At 40.2% G+C, this 20234-nt stretch overlaps 1 protein-coding gene across 9 annotated transcripts in view; it reads right to left on the bottom strand.

Moving 5' to 3' along the window:
• The window catches only part of Lrrfip2 (LRR binding FLII interacting protein 2), a 111268-nt gene that overhangs the window by 47196 nt on the left and 43838 nt on the right, over positions 1-20234 (bottom strand). For 4 of the 9 annotated variants that reach the window (XM_057766310.1, XM_057766311.1, XM_057766313.1 and 1 more), the window contains 12 exons: positions 18479-18565; positions 17026-17076; positions 11009-11065; positions 10872-10916; positions 7843-7911; positions 6850-6891; positions 4619-4684; positions 3611-3685; positions 2005-2052; positions 1880-1924; positions 1147-1194; positions 782-838 (listed from right to left, as the gene is read on the bottom strand). In XM_057766310.1, the coding sequence (XP_057622293.1) occupies positions 782-838; positions 1147-1194; positions 1880-1924; positions 2005-2052; positions 3611-3685; positions 4619-4684; positions 6850-6891; positions 7843-7911; positions 10872-10916; positions 11009-11065; positions 17026-17076; positions 18479-18565 (690 nt within the window). The remainder of the gene's footprint in view (positions 1-781; positions 839-1146; positions 1195-1879; positions 1925-2004; positions 2053-3610; positions 3686-4618; positions 4685-6849; positions 6892-7842; positions 7912-10871; positions 10917-11008; positions 11066-17025; positions 17077-18478; positions 18566-20234) is intronic. The other 5 variants (XM_057766316.1, XM_057766317.1, XM_057766318.1 and 2 more) reach the window with 3 other exon arrangements.

The raw sequence follows: 20234 nt of genomic DNA, 5'->3' as shown, positions 1-20234 counted from the left end.
AAATTAACATGTATACATTCGTGTGATAGTATGCTAATATTAAAAAGATTTGATAATACAAAATTATCTCAAAGAGAAAATAATTGAAAAGGTGGGCATAGCTTAATTGTCTAAAATGATGATGACGATGATGATAATGATAATATTGGCAAAAGGGGATACTATAAATCTGTATGCACTGACACAGAAAGATACTTTAAGAAAACATGGAGAAGTAACACATACTAGAAAGGAAGCCATTTATGGTCAAAATGAAAAGCACTCATACATGTCCAGAACATCTCTGAAAGCATGAGTGTGCACAGGTTACATGTAAGGGCTCGTCTGCGGAGCTTTACTCTGGACTTGTCCTTTACTAACATTACTTACCTTATAAACTGCAAAATAAATGTAATGTTCTAGAAAGAGTAGCAGGCGTACATAACAAGCTTTAAGAACTGATTTGTTTTACTTCTCCCACCACTCCACAGACAGAAAAGGCAATGCAGGAACATACGCAGGGATAGCCAGAACAGCACACCCAACAGGAGTTAGCAAAGTGTTTCGCATAAATGACAATACAAAAACTTTAAGCCTGTCCAAAGGCCTCGGTTCCAGACTCGGTTAAGAAATTCTTGGGTCCACACAAAAGCAGTCAATTAGCACATATTAGTAGTTGGTTTTTATGGACTTGGGAACACATAATCCATGCAGAAGATGGTGAAACACACTGCTCTATTCTAAAGTGGAATGCAGAGCAACTAAACATTCCTCAAGTGTGCAGAGAGGCTGGAGAGCTCACCACAGGGCTGCTTCGGGAGGAACTTGCTCTCGATGAGTAGTAACTGTATTCAGATGGCTATAAAATTCCAAGAAGAAAGGCTTTACAACAATGGCCAGCTCCGTTTTTCTGCTGGGAATACAGTGTCCCTACTCTTGACTTGACTCTGGTGCCCAAGGTAAAAACAGCTGCTTTGCCTTGTCTGGCATGCCACCTCACACCCACCCTCAAAAGCGGAGGAGATGCCTGAAGACTTTCCCTAAGACTCCCCTCATATGTCACTCCTGATCTTCAAATAGTCACCTTCTCACAGCTGGCTGCATGAATGGGCCAGACTAAATGACTCCTGTCCCTTCCTGTGGTCACCCCCTCCCATTTACACTTACAGTTCGAGAACCATAAGGGTTATATAATCCACCACCAGACAATGATGCCTGAAGAACAAAAGAATAATTATTTACTTATTTAGCACTGGAGTTATTTTGAAAAGACCTTCATTATTTGGCAGTTCATAATTCAAAAAATGTTTGATTGAGGATGGTATGTTATATTCATTTGCTGTATCATTTTCATTGTAACTTCAACAATATACTTGGATTAACAAAAACACTACAGTATTTTCTTTTGCCCTCACTTTATAACATGAGGAAGCTAATATTAATTAATTTATTCTCTTAAAAGAGCAAACAGCAGGGAAGGGAACAGGTATAAGCACTCTGGGTTCCAGTCTTCAGAAACTGGCTACAGAACATCAAATGGCTAGAAGCACCAACAGCCACACACACTAAGCTACTGGTTATGCTTTAAATTTGGTTTATTTAGTAGACTTTTGATTGCTACAGCCCAGGGTCATAACCATACCAAAGAAAACTAAGTGAATGTGGTAGAAACCAGGGAGTTTATCACCTTGCAGAAAACAGATTCTTAAACATAAGCTACCAGAAGTCATCCATTTCAATGTTGGCAAAGAGAACAGAATTATTTTTTCACACCCTGAGTTTTGTAACCTAAGCACAGGCAGCGTACTCTGCAGAGCATGTGGCAGAAACCACACAGCTTAGTCAGCCCCATGGCAGCGGCCCTACCACAGAGCACACACTGCAAGAAGGAAATACAAACCAGGCTGGCACTTCTCAGCAGACCAGAATTTGCAGCAGAGGAGGCCTATGGAATAAGTGCACTAATTAAACCTAAAGAAAGGCAAGGGCAGCTGTGACAGCCACATGCTCCTCGAAAGTACTAACCCTGTTCTTACTCGATGTCCCCAGCGGATCACTGCACAGGGAAGAAGACTGCAAAGAGAGGCAAAACAATAGAAATAAGCAAAAGCAGAAACACAGGAGAATGCACCTCACCATCATGCAAGCAAAAGACTTGACATTTATCGTTTTAGATTCCATAACTCATTAGCAAGTCCCAAATGCTTAGCGTAGTGTGAAAACACATGAAGTAAAAGTCGCTAGGGACTTTCCGAGTGCAAACTGTGAAGGGTGAGAAAGAAAATCTCCTCTAGCAGTCTTCTATCATTATGTACAACCTTTAGGTATTAGGACATTTTTGGCAGGTATGAGACAGGGACCCAGGAAAGCACTGAAGAAAAAAGGGCCACGGCACTTGGGAATGTGTCATACAGTGGTCTCAAACCAGTCACCAGTAGTTCCTGGGGCACTGTGGGTTATTTTGTGGCCGACTCCCAATGGGTTTGGTCAGGTTATAGGTAAGGAAGCTCTTAGTTACTATTATCACCATTTTTTCCCAAATAGATTTGAAAGCTTATCTTTGAAAACATGCCATGGACAAAGCATGCTAGAAGCCACGTAAATTGAACTAGTCCCCAGAGTTCATGCACTAAAAGTACTTTCTGTAAAGAAATTACACTTCTTTCCCTGGAGTCACTTAAGACACAATTTTCAGTTCTTTTTCACTAAACCTAGACAAACAGGAATAGTGAAATAGTGTGTGCAGACGGGTTTTTCAGTTGACTGTGTTTTCCAGTGCCTGAAATTGAATTCAGAGCCTTGCCTGTGCTAATGAATTATTCTACCACATAGATTAGCCCCCATTCCTGAATACTTTTAAATGTACTGGGTACCACACATTACAGTATGCTTTAAAGGTTAGAAGTCTTGAAAAAAAATAAGATTCTAGCTGACTGTGGAGACACTAGCCTGCAATCTGAGCACACAGGTGGCTAAGGCGAGATGATCAGGCCTTGGCTACAGAGACACACCATGTCTCAAAAACAAACAAAACAAGCAAAAGCCCCAAAACAGACAAAAAGGAAAAACAAGATTCTAACATTATATTAATACTCTAGCAAATAATAACATACCTCTCATCCTATACGTAGCTTAGATTTTCACATGTCAGCTTCTTAAAAGAGTATCTATTAGGGAGTGTATTGATACTTATAGCTTATTTTGAAATGGATCAAAAAACTAGACAGAAGCTTGGCATTGTGGTCCCCGCCTTAACACCAGCAACTAGGAGACTGAGGTAAAACAATCTTGAGTTTGAGCCTGGGCTACATACATGTGAGACTGCTTTTAAAAAAAAAAAGATGGAATGATAGACAAATAATTATGTGACTAAGAAAGTAAATTAAATAATCTAAGAACATGGTGCTCACTGTATAAATTCTTTTTCTATTTGAAATTTTCATTACAAACGGTGATTTAACAGTTCTCACTGAAGATACACTCAAGAAGGAATATATAAATCAGCTACCAAAACTATACAGGTATATCAAACCATTAAGAGATTAGTTACAAATAGTCTAAATGCAAAATGGGGGGTTAGAGATGTGTTAAAGGTGGGTAAAATACATGAGACCAAAGACTTTGGACAAACCCGATAGCAGTAGGTCGAGGTAGGTTTGCTATGTCTAAGACTGCTATAGTTTCTCTGGTCAAAATAGAGGCCACTCTGAAAAAAGCAAAATTTAATATATTTTTTTCAGGTTAAATGTTTTTGAAGCACACCAAGACAAAATTTGAATACACAGGCAAATCTGATCCTGTTAAGGCTCCTTCTTCCCCAAGGCAATGCCTTTAAACCACTGGATCTGAGCAAAGACAGGACAAACAGCAATGGTTTCAAACCTCTGTAAGGGGTGGGCACTAAAGGTGAGCTACTTCAAACAAGGTCATTACTGCTTGTTATTACCTTAAAAATAAGACAAAAAACCCTCAGATAAAAATGAAATGCAAATAACTGAGTTATTCTCATTCTACAGTTAAGAATGCCCCGACAAACCTAGGCCCACTGAATAATACTACTTTTATAATTTACTAGGTTAGAGAAATCGTCTATCAAATCCCCCTTGCTAGAGGCTAAGCAAGTGTATGAATCCCTGGCTGAGAACTTTCCTTCCCTACTTCTGACACTCCTTGCAGGGTCCCTGCTTCTACCACTCCCCACACACACACCGCTCTTGGCCCTGCCTTTCGCCATCACTCACACTTCACCCGAGCACAAAACTGCCACGTCCTTCCCATATACCAAGGCCTCTCTGTAATCTGCCTTCAGCATTCTCTGCCTCCCTCTTCCCTACTAGGTACATCCTCCCAACACTCCCGTGGGAACCCAGAACTGGCAGCAAGGTGGGGACTACATTTCTGCCAACAGCACAATAAGAAGAAAGAGGTGTACCCTGGCGACTGTAATGAAAAGCCTGTTAGTTCTGCAGTGTGATCACACAGGTAACAGGGTTTGGGAGCTCTCACATGGGAACTCTCTATCACACACATTATTGTACATTCCAAGTTTCTAAAAAACAAACTTTGAGCATGAAACCCACTTGTAATTTGGTGCTGTCCATAATATCACAACTAGACCAAACTTCAAAGTAGAACTAACCAGGGGGTCTTTATGAGAACTAGAAGATCGCTTCTTCATCCCATAGGTGTGACTGTAAGAATAATTCTGCAAGTAAAAATTGTTGAGTCAACTTTAATGGCCATGTAGTGAAATTTTAAGAATGAAACTCATCATAAAATAATAGCAAAGGTACATATGATAAAGAGTAGTATGCATGCAACCTAATTCCTGTCAGTAACAGACTGAGAGAACTTGGAAGGCTGATATATGCAGTCTGGAGACACATTACCCTCTCTTACTCGACGTGTGTCCATTAACTAACCTGGTGTCTGGCCAGCCAAAGGGAACCTATTAGGACAGAGAGTCAGAAGGATGTCTATGGGGACTATTGTGGGGTATCTGTACACTGTGTGAAATTATACTGCGGTAATTGGTGTAATAAAAAGCTGAACAGCCAATAGTTAGGAAGGACTTCCAAGCAGAGAGAGAACTCGGGGGGAAGAAGGCAAAGTCGCCAGTCAGGCACGGAGGAAGCAGCATGAGCAGTGTGGAGATGAGGGATGAGCTACGTGACAGAATGGAGATGAAAATAAACAAATAAATAGTGCTAATTTAAGTTATAAGAGCTAGTGGGATAAGCCTAATCTAAGGCCGAACTTTCATAATTAATAATAAATCTCCATGCCATTATTTGTGAGCTGGTGGCCCAAAGAAAAATCCAACTACAGGGGACCTTCATTATACACCTTACTTGAGTCTTGTCCCCCATTTCTTTTTCTCTAGGAAGCTATAGGTGGTGAGAGTTTATTCTTCCTCCTAATTTAGTCAGCTTATCTAAAAGCAAAAACAATGTTGTATTGTAAATAAAGCAAAAGGACATTTCATTGCTGAAAAGAACACTCTCTGGGGGGATTTACTTTACATGTTGTAATTATGTATTCATGGTCTACATGGGCAAATGCTAAAGAGGGCATGGATCCCTAGAACTGGGTTAGAGGTTGTTGTGAACCAGCCAGCACGGATGCTGAGACCTGAACTCAGGTTCTCTGGAAGCACTAAGTGCTCTTAACCCTTGAGCCATTTCTCTAACCCTCAGATCAAGTTAGCAGAGCCAGGGCATAAGCCATTCAGAAGATAAATACCTATAATGTATATACTTAAGTTTACACAAAGTACTTTGGAAACAAGATTATATAAAGACATCACTTCTCCCAGGGGGACAAAGCTCAAGACTGTTACTCAACAACAACCAGCAGACAATAAATTCAATCTATGCAGTGCGGCTGTGTGTGCAGTACCCTAGAACAGCCAAGGGCGACAGGCTGTCCTAGGAAAAGCACTTCACACAGGCAGACCCTCAACAGGAAGGACGTGCTCATTTTCTCATTGTGAATAATCTTTCATACTTTACTGTGAACATCTTAAGTAAAAACTACACAGCCTAGAAACTTGGGCAATCTACTGACATAACTGTAACCAAAAAACAAAACAAACAAACAAAAAAAAAAAACTCAAACCAGTTTGACTTCCTTAGCTAATTCAATATGTCAATCTAAAATTCTTGGACATCTATAGCTGCCACCCATCACTGCTGGCTATTTTATTTAGTAACCTGCCAGCCAATGACACATGAAATGGAGCACAGGTGTACTACTGTAGCTCAGGTGTATCAGCCCACTGTCAGAGGGGCTGGAGAGATAGATGGCTCAGAAAATGAAGATGCTTGCTGCCGAGTCTGATGCTGGGTGACCTGAGTTCAATCCTTGGGACCCACATGGTAGCAGGAGAGAACCAGCTCCAACAAGTTGACACAGGCAAAATAAATAAATAGGAAGTTAAAAAAAAAATGAGCAAAGCAGGCCTCCCGTGCAGCAGGTGGCACAGGGAACCAGCTCTTCTTTGGAAGATGAAGCTATGACTGAGTGACTGAGCCAGAAATCTCAGCTCTTCCAGCACACATTTGATCCATTTGAAGCATTTTTGGTTTTTGTGGTGGTACTGGGGAGCTTGTACAGGCTTGTAATGCCAAGGAAGCACTTTATCACTGAGCCATGCTTCAGCCTGATCCTGAAGTCTATGGGAAAAGCTCTTATTCCAGTATCTGATTATGCCACAACTGCAAAAACAATGGTTTTTGGTTTTTTTACACATTCCCCCCGACCCAAAAAAAACTATAACAAAACCATGAAAGTTAGTCATAATCTATGATTAGCAATAACTGGTGTTTAGAAAGAAAAGCCTCACACGTAACACAGTCATGCACTACATACTAATGACGGAACCCTTGATGATCTGTCCTTGAGGGTATCGTACTGCACTTCAGAAAAGTGTGAAAGTCGGTTGCATTGTCAAAGTCAGGAACATAAGGGAAAAAGGTAACATTTGTCATTATTAAAATCAAAACAGTACTACTTCAAAAGCAAAATATTATTAAATGCAAAAGCTATTATATTTAGATATAACCTTTACTTTCTTATTGCTAAACTGCACGTGTAACTAAAACTATGTTTTATGCCAGGCATAGTTATAGGCACACATAGCCCTAGCTACTCTGCAGTCTGAGACAGAACCCCATCCTGAACACACAAAAGGCTGTATTCTCCCCCACCCCAACTTTTGGCTGCACTGAGAGCCTTGTGCATGTTGTGCAGGTGCTTTACCACTTTTCTTTCAAATAACAAAATTCAGAATCAGCGATGGTAAGATGATTCAACCTTAGGATATAACAGAACAATACAGGCCAGGCGGTGGTGGCGCACACCTTTAATCCCAGCACTGGGGAGGCAGAGGCAGGCGGATCTCTGTGAGTTCGAGACCAGCCTGGTCTACAAGAGCTAGTTCCAGGACAGGCTCCAAAACCACAGAGAAACCCTGTCTCAAAAAAACCAAAAAAAAAAAAAAAAAAAAAAAAAATAACAGAACAATACAGCCTAAGGGAAGCTTTAAATGTAAAGTATAAACCGTTTAAGGTCGAAGATGCTTCCCTCCTCATCTCTGTGACCGCTACCACTGTCTGCCATCGTTTGAAAAATAGTAAAAGCAAGGAAGAGCACATAGCTGATTTGTCTTGCAAAATAAAATTGGAATCAAAGTCAGGGCATGTCATCGAACCTTAGAGACAACATTTGTTTTAAAGTTTTCACAGGACAACAAAGTAGAAACTCATGTGTCACTAGCCTATTCCTGTTGCTTCTATGTCCACAACACTGAAAATCAACAATAAACACATAAAATCTGAGAGCACACATTTCAGAAGTACACACCACCATGTCTCTCCTTTTGGGTGTGCTGGCTCTGCTCCAGTGTGTCCCAGTAATGTCCTTCGATGAACTCTTAAGTGAAATTAAACAAAAGACAAGTTTAAAGAATAATTTAAAAACTGAATTCACTACAATTATCTCAAAACCACTAATATATGGCAAGGAACTAAATAAATAGTAACTAAACAGTAAAAATCTCCACTAATGAGAAATAGTGAATATCCTATGATTCAAGGTCACACTATTTCCTAATCTGAGATTTCTTTGACTGTCTTCTTGCATACTGTACACAAAGCAATAATCAAGCATCTGTGGTAATTTTTAAGGCAGCTACTGATATTCATGTTATTAGCAATCTATTCACATGTAACAAGCAAACATACATGGTTTCATTCTTCAGTCCAAGACTTTGACTTACTCGTCCCTCCCCTAGGCCTATATTCAGGCTCAGGCTTCCTTTGTCCTTTTTATTTTTAGTCTTAATGTCTATAGCACTTTTCAAACTATGTAGCTTCTAGCAGGGTACCTCTCAACAGAGCAGTTTCTGAAAGATAACTAACTGGACAAAAGAAAAGTTCAAAATCCTAAAAATCCAGCATAAAACCTTAAGTGTACCTGACCCACATCCACATACTGCCAGTGCTTCAAAACCAAATAAATGTGCAGACAGCATGAGTCTTTTAAAACCATAACTCATAAGTTTAAAAATACAGGCAAAGAAACACTGAAACCTCTAAATTTTATGGTAAACCATTAGAACACTTAGGTCACCACTTTAGACCATTATATTTATTTTTATAGAGGACAAAAATTGTCTGGCATATTCAGATTAATGGAACTGGTAAAGTTATTTTAAAAGTCAATAATTTAGAGCTAGTGGTAGCTGAGTGGTCTGCCACATACCCTGGACCCGATCCCCAAAATAAAACAACAAACAAAAACTCCAAATGCTTAGAATTCCTAAGATCATCTAATTAAAGCAAAACGGGGAAAACTATCTCAAAGGCTAGGGATGTTGATAAGCCTCAGGGAGGAGCACTTGGAACAGGGTTCCATCCCCAGAGAGAGCAAAAACAAAGCACATTGTTAAAAAGAAATACAATTTATCACTGAGCTTTCAGACTTAATTTTGTAAAGATCTATACATGTAAACCCTGTTGAATCCATACACATACACACAAGGATAATGCAGACTCCTTTGTTACTCTTCAAGTTCACACTGGCTTTTTCTTTCCAGTGATGGAAATTAAACCTAGGTCCTTGCACCTGCTAGTCAAGAACTCAATCACTTAGCTACATCCTTGGCACTCATATGTTAATTCTTAAAAATACAAAGAGTTGGGGCTGGAGAGATGGCTCAACATTTAAGAGCACTGCCTGCTCTTCCAGAGGACCGGAGTTCAATTCCCGGCACCCACACAATGACTCACATCATCTCTAATTCCAGCTCTAAGGATTTGACAACTTCTTCTGGCCTTGGAGGGCGCTGTATACATGTGATACTGATGCACATTCCAGCACCAATACACCTAAGATAAACCTCAAAAAATACAAAGGGTTTTTTTCTATTAATGGGAACACATTTTCACAGCTATCGTAAATTTTAAAAAAAATTAAAATTGCATCTCCAATGTTTACTGATACAATTCCCACTAAATGGAGATCCGACTGGTAGTTTTATCCCACTCCAGGTGAACAGTTCCTTCTGAGTTTAATGGCAAATTTCTTTTATTTGGGGGTTTGACTTAAAGTTCCCTAACTTAGGTCAAACTTAAAGATCAACGCTCCAAGGTCATATGCAAATTTATAAATACTCAATTTAATAATAAATTGTGAAAACTCACATTATGAGCATTATAATTGAAAGCAAAGAAACTGGTCACAAAAAGGAAGAGGGGAATATTTTGCAGTCCTTGACTCTCAACTTTGAAACTTTGGTAGACTCATTATATAGTTTTTTAAAAAGTTATTTAAAGAGGAAGGAAAAAAATGTCTCTAGCAGCAAGCATGAAAATGCACACATTTTCCTTCTAAAAAGCATTCATACACATAAGAAGCACTTTGGAAAGGAGCATTTCTGTAGGTGTATGCACAATGTGTATCCCTGGTGCCTGCAGAGGCCACAAGAGGGCATCAGACGCCCTAGACCTGGAGTGACAGGAGTTTGTGAGTGCTGCTATGTGGGTGCTAAGAACTGACCCTGGCCCTCTACAACAGCAGCAAGTACTTTCTAACTGCTGAGCCAGCTTTCCAGCCCCCTGTAAACCCATTTTAAAGCCACTGGTTATCTTAGGTTTCTTCAAAAAATTGTCAATACTACAAAACAAGTCTAAAATTTGTAACTAAATAGAGCACTTGAAACCAGTTTATAAAGTTACTCTAGAAACACATACATACACCAAAGGAAAACAATGTATTGGAGTGTAATAGGTGGAGTACTTAAAAATACAAAAATGCGCCGGGCGGTGGTGGCGCACGCCTTTAATCCCAGCACTCGGGAGGCAGAGGCAGGCGGATCTCTGTGAGTTCGAGGCCAGCCTGGTCTACAAGAGCTAGTTCCAGGACAGGAACCAAAAAGCTACGGAGAAACCCTGTCTCGAAAAAAAAAAAAAAAATTCAAAAATTCTAATACTGTTATTTCAGGGATTAGCTTAAGTAGTACACTTTTATATAAAGTAAGAAGGAAATCAGAGTTGGAACAAATAACGCTCTTAATATGAAAGATGATTTTACTGATGAAAAACGTAAATAACACAAGTGCAAAACACTGTGTTGAAGCAAAGGTATTTCTACAGAAAGCGAGAACAAACCTGCATTAAAATAAAAATATTCAAGATTTTAGAATTGATTCGCTTCTAGCAATAATTTGAGAGAAAACATCTCTTTCTAACACGGAGTTTTGCCAGCATTGTTCACGTATGTTATAAAGAGCAGAAATGGACACTGCTGGATTGCTCAGATAATCAACGATGCTGAGGGAAGATTATTGTTAAAAGCTTTGCTATTTGGTGTAAACAACTTAGAATACCAACCCTGTGACTGCCAAGGCTTCGAAAAGACAATGTATCCTCTAATCCCTGATAAAAATAAAAGCAAGCATATTAAAGGTCTGACTTCATGAAGACAATGAGGAACAGCACCACAGGCAAGTTTACATAACGCTACAAACCAGGTAAGAACGGTGATGGCCAGACCGGTGAGAATACGTGGCCCTCTCTGAATCTTCCTGGGGAAGAAGAAAGCACATGGATAATTATTCACTGAACAAGTAATTGTTTATCAGAGCAAAGGAGCAAAAACCAGCCAGTCAAAAGCACAGCGGCACCTTCTAAGAATAAGCAGGATCCAAAGCTGAGTTTGGTGGTACCACATGTATCAGACGGAAAGGCAGCAGCTCAGCAGCTGTGATGTGTCCAAGCACTCTTATTTGCATGTGGCCCAGAGAGCTCAACATTCCAGGATTAAAACACACAACAGCACTCAGCAAATAGATGCTGGGTTGAGCACTGAAAGCAGACATTTATTTTTTCATTATAAGTGCCAGATTATACAGGTGAGAAAAAATGTTTACTTTGTCATATATGTATAAAGAAGAATGTACATTACTTTAAAAATACTTAGGTTTTACTCTGGTGCTCACTCTAAGGAAGTTTTTTCATTTCAGGGGTTTTCCCCTCCTTTCACTATTCTAACTGGAAAATAAAAGAAATACAGAAATACACCCCTCTGCGTTAATGTGATTAAACTACTAAGAAATGACATAACTATTTTCACAGTTGATAGTTAAGCCATGCCTTAAGCAGCTTATAAGGAGAGTGACTACACCCAGCAGTACACTTAACTGTGTGCAATTCTAATGTTTCCACAATCGTGCATCAGCAAGGAGACAGCAAAGCCTGAGTCATGGGCAGCAAAGACCTAGTGCCCAGAATATGATCACCTGACACTGTAAGGAACTGCTGATTTTTCAGAATTTTAACGTCCCAATTGCTAAAGTAATTTCCACTGTGACTAAAAACTACATCTAACTGGTCTAGGTGGGCTACCTATCAAAATGAACCAATGTTACAACACTCCACAGCAATCCAGCAATGCATCTAAAAAACAGATGGGGCTATCTATTGCCATTATCTTAAAACAGAAATAGTAATTCAACCAAAATGCCACAGCTTACTGCTTCATTTTGGTCTCAATCTTTATGTGTTTTTTTAAATTGTCTTTTAACAACTACTGTATGCACTGCTACACTTGATACAAACATGATTTGGTGACTTGATTTCCAACAGGGTGTTGTGATCTCTAGGCATTAATCACCAATTTACATTTTTTGTAAGTGATACCACAAAAGTCTAGGAGACATGTAAGTTAGCAGAGCAGAACACTCTATGTTAAGTGGTAACTGATTCTAAGCTAATTAGAAAGCCTTGTATCACACAGGCAAATTAATTTTACATGCCCCTCGACGTCACTTGGGGTACTAAGCTGATTTCCAAGGGTGAAGACCTACTTCTCCCTTCACTCTAATCTACTAACCACAGAACACTTCTGGACAGCACATCCTGCCTGGTGTGATGGTACAGTCCTCTAACTCCAGTGTTTATGAGGCAGAAGCAGGTGGATCTCTGTGAGTTTAGATGAGCCTAGTCTACAGAGTGAGTTCCAGGCCAGCATAATTAAGACCTTATATCTAAAGAAAACCAACAAAAGCCCACCTGAAGAACAAAGCCCCATCAAATATACAAGGACAGATGAATCCCTATTTATTTGCAATTATGTAATTATCAAAATAACTCTATAACAAAATCTTATTAAACATTGACATACTTCTATATTTAAGTGGCTTTTCTCTTTAATTCCCACTGAAAATCTGACCCAGGGGCTAGAAAAATGGCTCAGTGGTTAACAGTACCTGCTGATCTTCCAAAAAACCTTGGTTTGATTCCCATAACCTACATGGAGGCTCACAACCATCTGTAACTCTAGAAGATCCAATACCTTCTTCTGACCACTGCAGGCACTAGTCATGCAAATGGTCCACACACATAAATGCAGGGAAAATACTTATACATAAAATTAAAATGAATAGCCGGGCGATGGTGGCGCACGCCTTTAATCCCAGCACTCGGGAGGCAGAGGCAGGTGGATCTCTGTGAGTTCGAGACCAGCGTGGTCTACAAGAGCTAGTTCCAGGACAGGCTCCAAAGCTACAGAGAAACCCTGTCTCGAGAAAAAAAAAAAAAAATTAAAATGAATAGATTTAAAAAAAAAAAAAAAAAGCTTGTGTTTTTGTGTTTGTTTTTTGAATTAAGATTTCTGTGTAACAGTCCTGGCTGTTCTGGAACTCCCAGGCTGGCCTCAAACTCACAGAGATCCACCTGCCTCTGCCTCCTGAGTGCTGAAATAAAGGCGAGGTGTACCACCACACCAGTCAGCTAGCCATTCAGCTGGCCAGCCAGCCAGTCAACAAGATAGACAGACAGAGGATGGATAGACAGACAGACAGACAGACAGACAGACAGACAATAAATTGGACCTAAATGACTACAGAAGTCTACAGAGTGAAATTTATATTCCATACTGTCTAGTTCATTTGCACAAAGAATACAGCTCATTTATTTCACAGTCAAAAGTCATACTTTAAATGAGCACTGTCCAATAGAGATGACAGAAACAGTTATATTTGTGATATTATGGTAGCCCTCCAGCCACATGTAGCTGAGTACTTGGAAATGCCAGTATCACCTGATTAGGGAGCCTCAACTGAAGAACTGTCCTTCCTTAATTGATATGGAAGACCCACCCAGAATGCGAGCAGCACCTTCTGGTAGTAGTTCAGATTTAAAAAGGGTATGGCAGAGGGGAACCACTGCCTTTGGTAACTTGGCCTTCCCTTCTACAGCAGGGTTGACTTTACCTTCCTGCCCCTGCTGTGTCACTGACAATAGAACAGGCTCTCCAGCCTTCCAGCTTGAATTAAGAAACAATGCTCTCCAGGTTTTTGGCACCAGATTCAGACTGGTGAGGCGCCCCATCCGTTGGACAGATCAAATACCAACTTGTTGACCTCCCAACAGTTAGAAAACAGCGCCTGTGAGATGATTCCAACTGCTGAAGCATCCAGTGAAATGGACCAAGCAACTAACTACCTGATCTCAGCCTCTCAAGTGTGAGGGTGTTATTATTTTAATGTAAGTTAATTTAATAAGTTCTTTTACATATATTCATCTTATGACTTCTGTTCCTCTAGAAAACCCTAATATAATGCACAACTGAAAAACTAAATTTAATTCTAATCAACTTAAATCTAATTACCAGCACATGGCTAAGGCTGCCAAAAGCATTTCTCTAAGCCAATTTGAAAAATATATGTTCACGTAAAACAGTAAGGAAAACACAAAACAAATTTTTATCGTGCCTTAAGAGCTGAAAGGCATCTTTTCTCAGTAGCACAGCTCTCTGCAGAAAGGCAAAGCACTGAGGCTGTTTTTGATTATCTCCTGACTGTGAAAAGCAGTTAAGTGGCAAATCTAAGGAAATTAGAAGGAAACACTGTTGGAAAAACTTTGGTTACAACTCTAGAATTCTGTTTTTTTTTGAGACAGGTCTCACTCAGTAAACAAGGCTAACCTCAAAATCATGGCAATCCTCCTGCCTCTGCCTCCCAAGTGCCAAGATTATAGGCAGGCACCACCATGCCTGGGTTCTGGGGTCCATAGAGAGGGTTTTATCTGGTCCCTCATCTTCAGGACAGAAAGTTACCACACAGAAGGGTTGAGGAGGGATCTCCCAGAGCATAAACCAGCCCACAGAACCTTGAATAGCATCCATCCTGCTGAGATTCAGTTACATAGAAACAACAAACTCAGAGCTTCCTTCCATGGAAGAACAGCCCTCTTCACTGTCCAGGTGGGATCGATAATACATATAAGAGCCAGTAGCTTTTCCTTAAGGAATAGCACCAGTAGCTAAGAAAACAGGCGGCAACAAACTGTGTTCTTAGGTACTAAATACAAGACAGAGTGTTCCCTTCTCCACAGTCATGAGAAACAACCAGTCATAATCCTGGGTGGTCTTATTAGGACTGAACAATCCAAGCATGACAATGCTTTAAATGACAGGGACATATTTAGCCCAAACTTTTGGGAGTCTTTTCCTCCCTGGCGGTCTAAGGACTGGCCACCATCATGAATGACAACATAAATATCCAGAACAGGAGGCTGATGACCAACAAACTATTTCTGCCAGGTCAACACAGACTTTGTCTCAAAAAGTAAAAAGCAGGTTGGAGATAAAGCTCAGAGGCAGAGCTCTAAATGAGGCCCCAGTATTCTCAAAATTTTAAGTCATGGATGAAAGGCTAATGTTGGTAATGGCAACATACAAATGGAGCAAAGATTCTGCAATGATGTTAACTGGGACAACTGAGTTTCTCGTAAGAATTAATAAAATATAAAAACTTCAAAACTTCCTGGAAAATTATCTTGTTATATCAATTTGGTTAATGAAAATAAAACACACTCTTTTTAAAAGTTCACTTAAAGTAAGACTCAGTAGTTTCAGTCAAAGAAAATCCCAGCCCCAAGAACATGCCTAGCCATCTTCTCTGTCTACAAATATTATTATGAAGCTGAGGCTGGAGTTGCTCCTTCAGTTTCAGATTAGAAAACACTAGAAACAGTATTTACTCTTCCAGCCACACACCAACATGCTGCTGATTGAAGCGCACAACTTTAAATCAGAACCACGAGAAACAGGGAAAGCTGGCTGCACAGGACTGTACGGAAAAGCAGGAAGATTCCAGCCCTCCCCTCGATTGCTTCACCTTTGTCAGCAGCTGTGGCACTCCTGACTCTGCCAATGACTAAACAGGCTGCTTACATCACTACACCTCTCCTTCGTCTCTTGTCCTAGTATGCTTTGTGTTGCTGTGATAAAACCCTGACCAAAACCAAGTTAGGGAAGGAAAGGTTTGTCCTGGCTACAGTTCATCAGTGAGAAAAGTCTGGGCAGGAACCTAGAGGCAAGAACGGAAGCAGAGACCATGCAGGAACACTGCTTACTATATTGCCTCCTCTGGCTTGCTCAGCTACCTCTCACATAGCTAGGCCAACCTGCCTAGGGATGGTGCCACCCACAGTGGGCAGGGCCTTCCTAGATCAATTAATAATTAAGAAAATACCTCACAGACATGGCCATAGACCAATCTGATGGATAAAATTCCTTAGTTATGATTCCCTCTTCCCAGGTATGTCTAGATTTAAGTTGACCGAAAACAAAAACAAAAAACCTAAAGAGCCCATCTACAAAATGGAGAGCACCCCTATGATAAAGCAAGGTAAAAAGCTCCAGCATGGTGCTAACACACAATAGCTTCCTTCATTCCTGAACTTCGTGTTTCTGGTACTCCCTACTCACATCCCAACAAGACAAGAGTGACACAAGCACACGCACACACAAACACACACAGTTACAATCAAGAGAAATATCTGACGTGAAAAGAATCATCTAGCAACAGAGAGTCCTATGCGTCATCATACATCATAGATTTCACTAAAAACTTATTAGCCACTTATAGTTTATATCAAGAATATCACATGATAACCTATAGGCTCACAAACAAGGGAGCCAAGAGTACGGTAGGAAGGGAGAGGAAGATCAATCTGAAAGGAGTAAAGAACAGGAGCAGAAGGAGGGAGGAGTAGCAATTACTCCCATCTGAAACACGCTCCCACCTTCTGTGTATGTCCAGTCCTAGCTACCAGTCAAGACTCAGGTTAATCAACTACATTTTAAACCTCAAACAAAAACTTCCTAAGTGTAAGACTCTCAATGTTTAAGCTACACACATATCAATGATTCTTTTAAATGTTATCTTCACATCCCATGAACAGAGAACTGAAATATTAGATTTTCAACATATGCTTTTGTTTGTATTTAATATTTTCTAGTCTGGCCCAAACTACTAAAACACATTCATTTACTCGTTCTTTCTTGATCTGGGACTTCCATGAGGTGAAAGTGAGGCTACCCACAACAAAGGAAACGGCTAGACTACGAGGACCCATATAATCTTCTCTTCACACAGACCAAGCGCCTACTTTGCAAACCATTAGTTAATGTTTGGCTGCAGTGTTACATTAGTTCAACAGTTTATCACAGCATGCAGGACAGGCAATCCTGGCCTACCAGCCACTTTTGAATCTGCCCCCATTTCCGGTCAGAGCAATGATGAGAAGGCTATGAATAAAAAAGTTTTATAAACTGAACGGTTTCCAAAACACTGCATTCTCCAAAAAATCTTTATCACATACACTTGCCCAGGGCAACAATAGTAGGTGATTCAAAGCTACACTTTGAAAATACAAGAGATTTCTAAACTAACTATGTTCACCAACAAAAAGACGCATGGTTCTCTGCAGGGACAGAACCTCTATCAATAACTGCCTCTCCTATTTGTAGTTTAGTACAACCTTAGGTGTACAGAGACAGTGCATTGGAACATTACATTTCAAACCAAAAACTGCATCCAATATTAACTGTAACTAAGGGGAAAAAATTACATCAGCCTAGAGCACAAATATATAAACTTCTTTTATTAACTTGTCAATAGAAAATCTACCAATAACATCAAATAAATTACTCCTCCACAGATGTTTCCCCTTTATAAATAGTATTGAAATATTTGTGAGACTTTTCAGACCCAAGTAGATGTCAGAAAGAAAAGTTAATGAGCATCTTATCTTAGCTCAATTTCCATTTACCTATTTTACTTTTCTCCATTTTTCTGAAGACAAAAGCATAATATAAATATGTAGACTACAGAAAAACAGAGGACCAATTGTAACTACAGGCTGTCAAGTCAAAGTACTGATTAAACCAGTTCTTTCTGGTCCTATATTTTGGCACTGGTTGGTTTGTTTTGGGGTGTTCTACCAATTTTATACTTTGGGGTTCTCCCTATATTCTTACATGAACATTTTCCTACATTACTAAGTATGCTTCAAATGGTAAGTGTGGGGACTCAGCTAGCTCTCTGGGGGAATCAGGGTTCACTGTCATGTTTCTACTTGAACCTGCACATATGTCATGTCAAAACCTCCCATTCTAAAACTCCCAGGCCGGTCCTCATGTAGCACAAAGACCATTATCAAGGTGTCTCCCCACATCCTATGGAAATAAAAGGGTTGACAGTGAGGATGGTAACACTATGGGCATAAACCATATTTATACTGTAAGAAAATATAGAAAAATGTCCAGAACAGACTTCCTAAGTTAATTATTTCAAAGGCAGAGAATTGGGATTATGAAGTGAATAATGAAGGAGTCTTTAGTTTTGCCACCCTGGGGCCAGAGCTTTTATATTGTCTGCAATGCCCCCTCCTCTCTGTGTTCATTCTCAGATGGTTTATCTAAAAATAAAACGCAGTTGCTGACCTAGGAGAACAAGACCTAGACCTACATTCAAGTGGAGGAGAAAGCACCCCGAAGAGAAAAAAACATGTCCAGCCTGGGGACATCCCTCTCACTACCTCACAGCAACCCTTGGACTCCTGAGCCCTGGAAACAGAGACTCAAGAGGATGAGATCCAACCTGGCTTTTTATCCCTCACCACAATACACCACACACACTTGGCGTTACCTCTCTTTGCTGTCGTTCCAGTTCCCTCATGCGGATGTCTCTCGCTTCGGCCCGGGCGGCCCGCTTTGCTGCTAGTCTTGCTTCTGCCTGAAAAGTAACACAACGCTCAGCTTATAGACCAAACTAGGCAATAAGGAACAGCAGCACACATCTTCCAAGGAAAAAGAAAATATCACCTGTCAACAAGTTTGACTGACTTCAGCCAACTTTCACACACTGCCCTCTTTCTCTAGTCTCAAAAATCTCTCTTCAAATCAGGGCCATTAACTTTACCTGTTTGCCTTGGTTATACATTAAATACACAGCTCACTACTTATTTCCCCAAAACTTGCTCTATTCCCATATTTCTGTCCTTATCAATTGTTCAGACTAAAAACTTAAGAAATGGCTGCTATTTCATTTTCAATATTGCTAATATTTAAACTATCACTGAGTGTCTCAATCTCTGCTTGTTTCGGGATCTCCATCCCTTCACCGTCTCTTTCATTCCTTACCCTTCCTCTTAAATTGAAATATAATTTAAGCATCAGAGATAATTCACCATTTTTAAAGGAGAGCAGTTGTGTTCAGGTGGTACAGTGATAGTTCAATCTTACTAAAGAATGTAATTTGGTGCTTTCAGCACATCCATAAGACTGCACAACTATCACTATTAACTCAAAGATTCTCAAAGAGAAAGTCCACATACATGAATAATTCCTTCCTGTTTTATCTCCCCATTAGCTCCTGGCAACTACTAATCTCTAATCATCAGCTATCTGGGAATTTGATGTAAATGGAGCCACAGCAGGAAAGCTCCATCTCCTGCTTGAACTAGACCACCTCAGAAATCCATTCCTCTAGAACCTGCCCTATAAGTCCATCTTCTATGAGGCCACAGAATTGACAAAGACATTTCTGATGGGGTAAGAGGTGGAGGGGCTGCACAAACAGAAGGAGCGGAGAGACAAAAGCAGAAAGAAGGCTCCTCACACTTGGGAGCTGCTCCTCGTAGGCCAGTCACCCATCCCCTTCTTTGCCTGAGCACTATAGTTTAGAACCTGCTTGGCAGAAAGTACTGCCCATTGTCTTTCACTCAGCTAAAAGACTACTTTCTAGGAAGTTGTCTAGTACTATCCTTGGGGCAGAACAGCCATCACCTTCATCAGAGCAGTTGTGAACAATTGTAGACCCTCAGGATGGGGCCTGTTAACTGTTGGCATTCCCTCAGAGGAGGAGGGGTGGGGAGGATCAGACACTCAACCTCTTATCTTAAACACCCCCTCTGCTTCCTGTCCTCTGCCCACTGAGTATGACTCTGCCCCAAACTGCACGTGGTCTTGTGGTCTAAGGAGGTACTAGTATATACACTATGGCAGGTTAAGTGACAGGGAGACTCCATATAAGCAAGCAGCTATGCAAAGTCATCATTCTCCATAGGGTGAAACTTTGGGGTGATATGGCTGCTTTGCTCCTATTAAGTAACTACCCGACCATGCTCTGTAAGTATGCCTGATTAAAGTTAGTAGAATCATACTTTGGTTTATTGCTGATACCTTCTAATAAAGAGCTAGACATTTGTTTACATCTCCCCAGGAAAGAGTTCCCACAATATATGATGATTATTCCCATTACATCTTTCATAAATACTAAACACTCTTATCTCTATGCATCTTTATAACTTTATATTAAAATGATAAGCCAGGTGTGTTGGTATACACATGTATACCTGTACACACCTGTAATCCCACCATCCAGGAGACAAAAGCAGTAGGGA

Source organism: Chionomys nivalis, chromosome 4 (genome assembly GCF_950005125.1).
Source record: "Chionomys nivalis chromosome 4, mChiNiv1.1, whole genome shotgun sequence".
Taxonomy (NCBI): domain Eukaryota; kingdom Metazoa; phylum Chordata; class Mammalia; order Rodentia; family Cricetidae; genus Chionomys; species Chionomys nivalis.
This window is presented reverse-complemented; position numbering and strand designations above follow the sequence as displayed.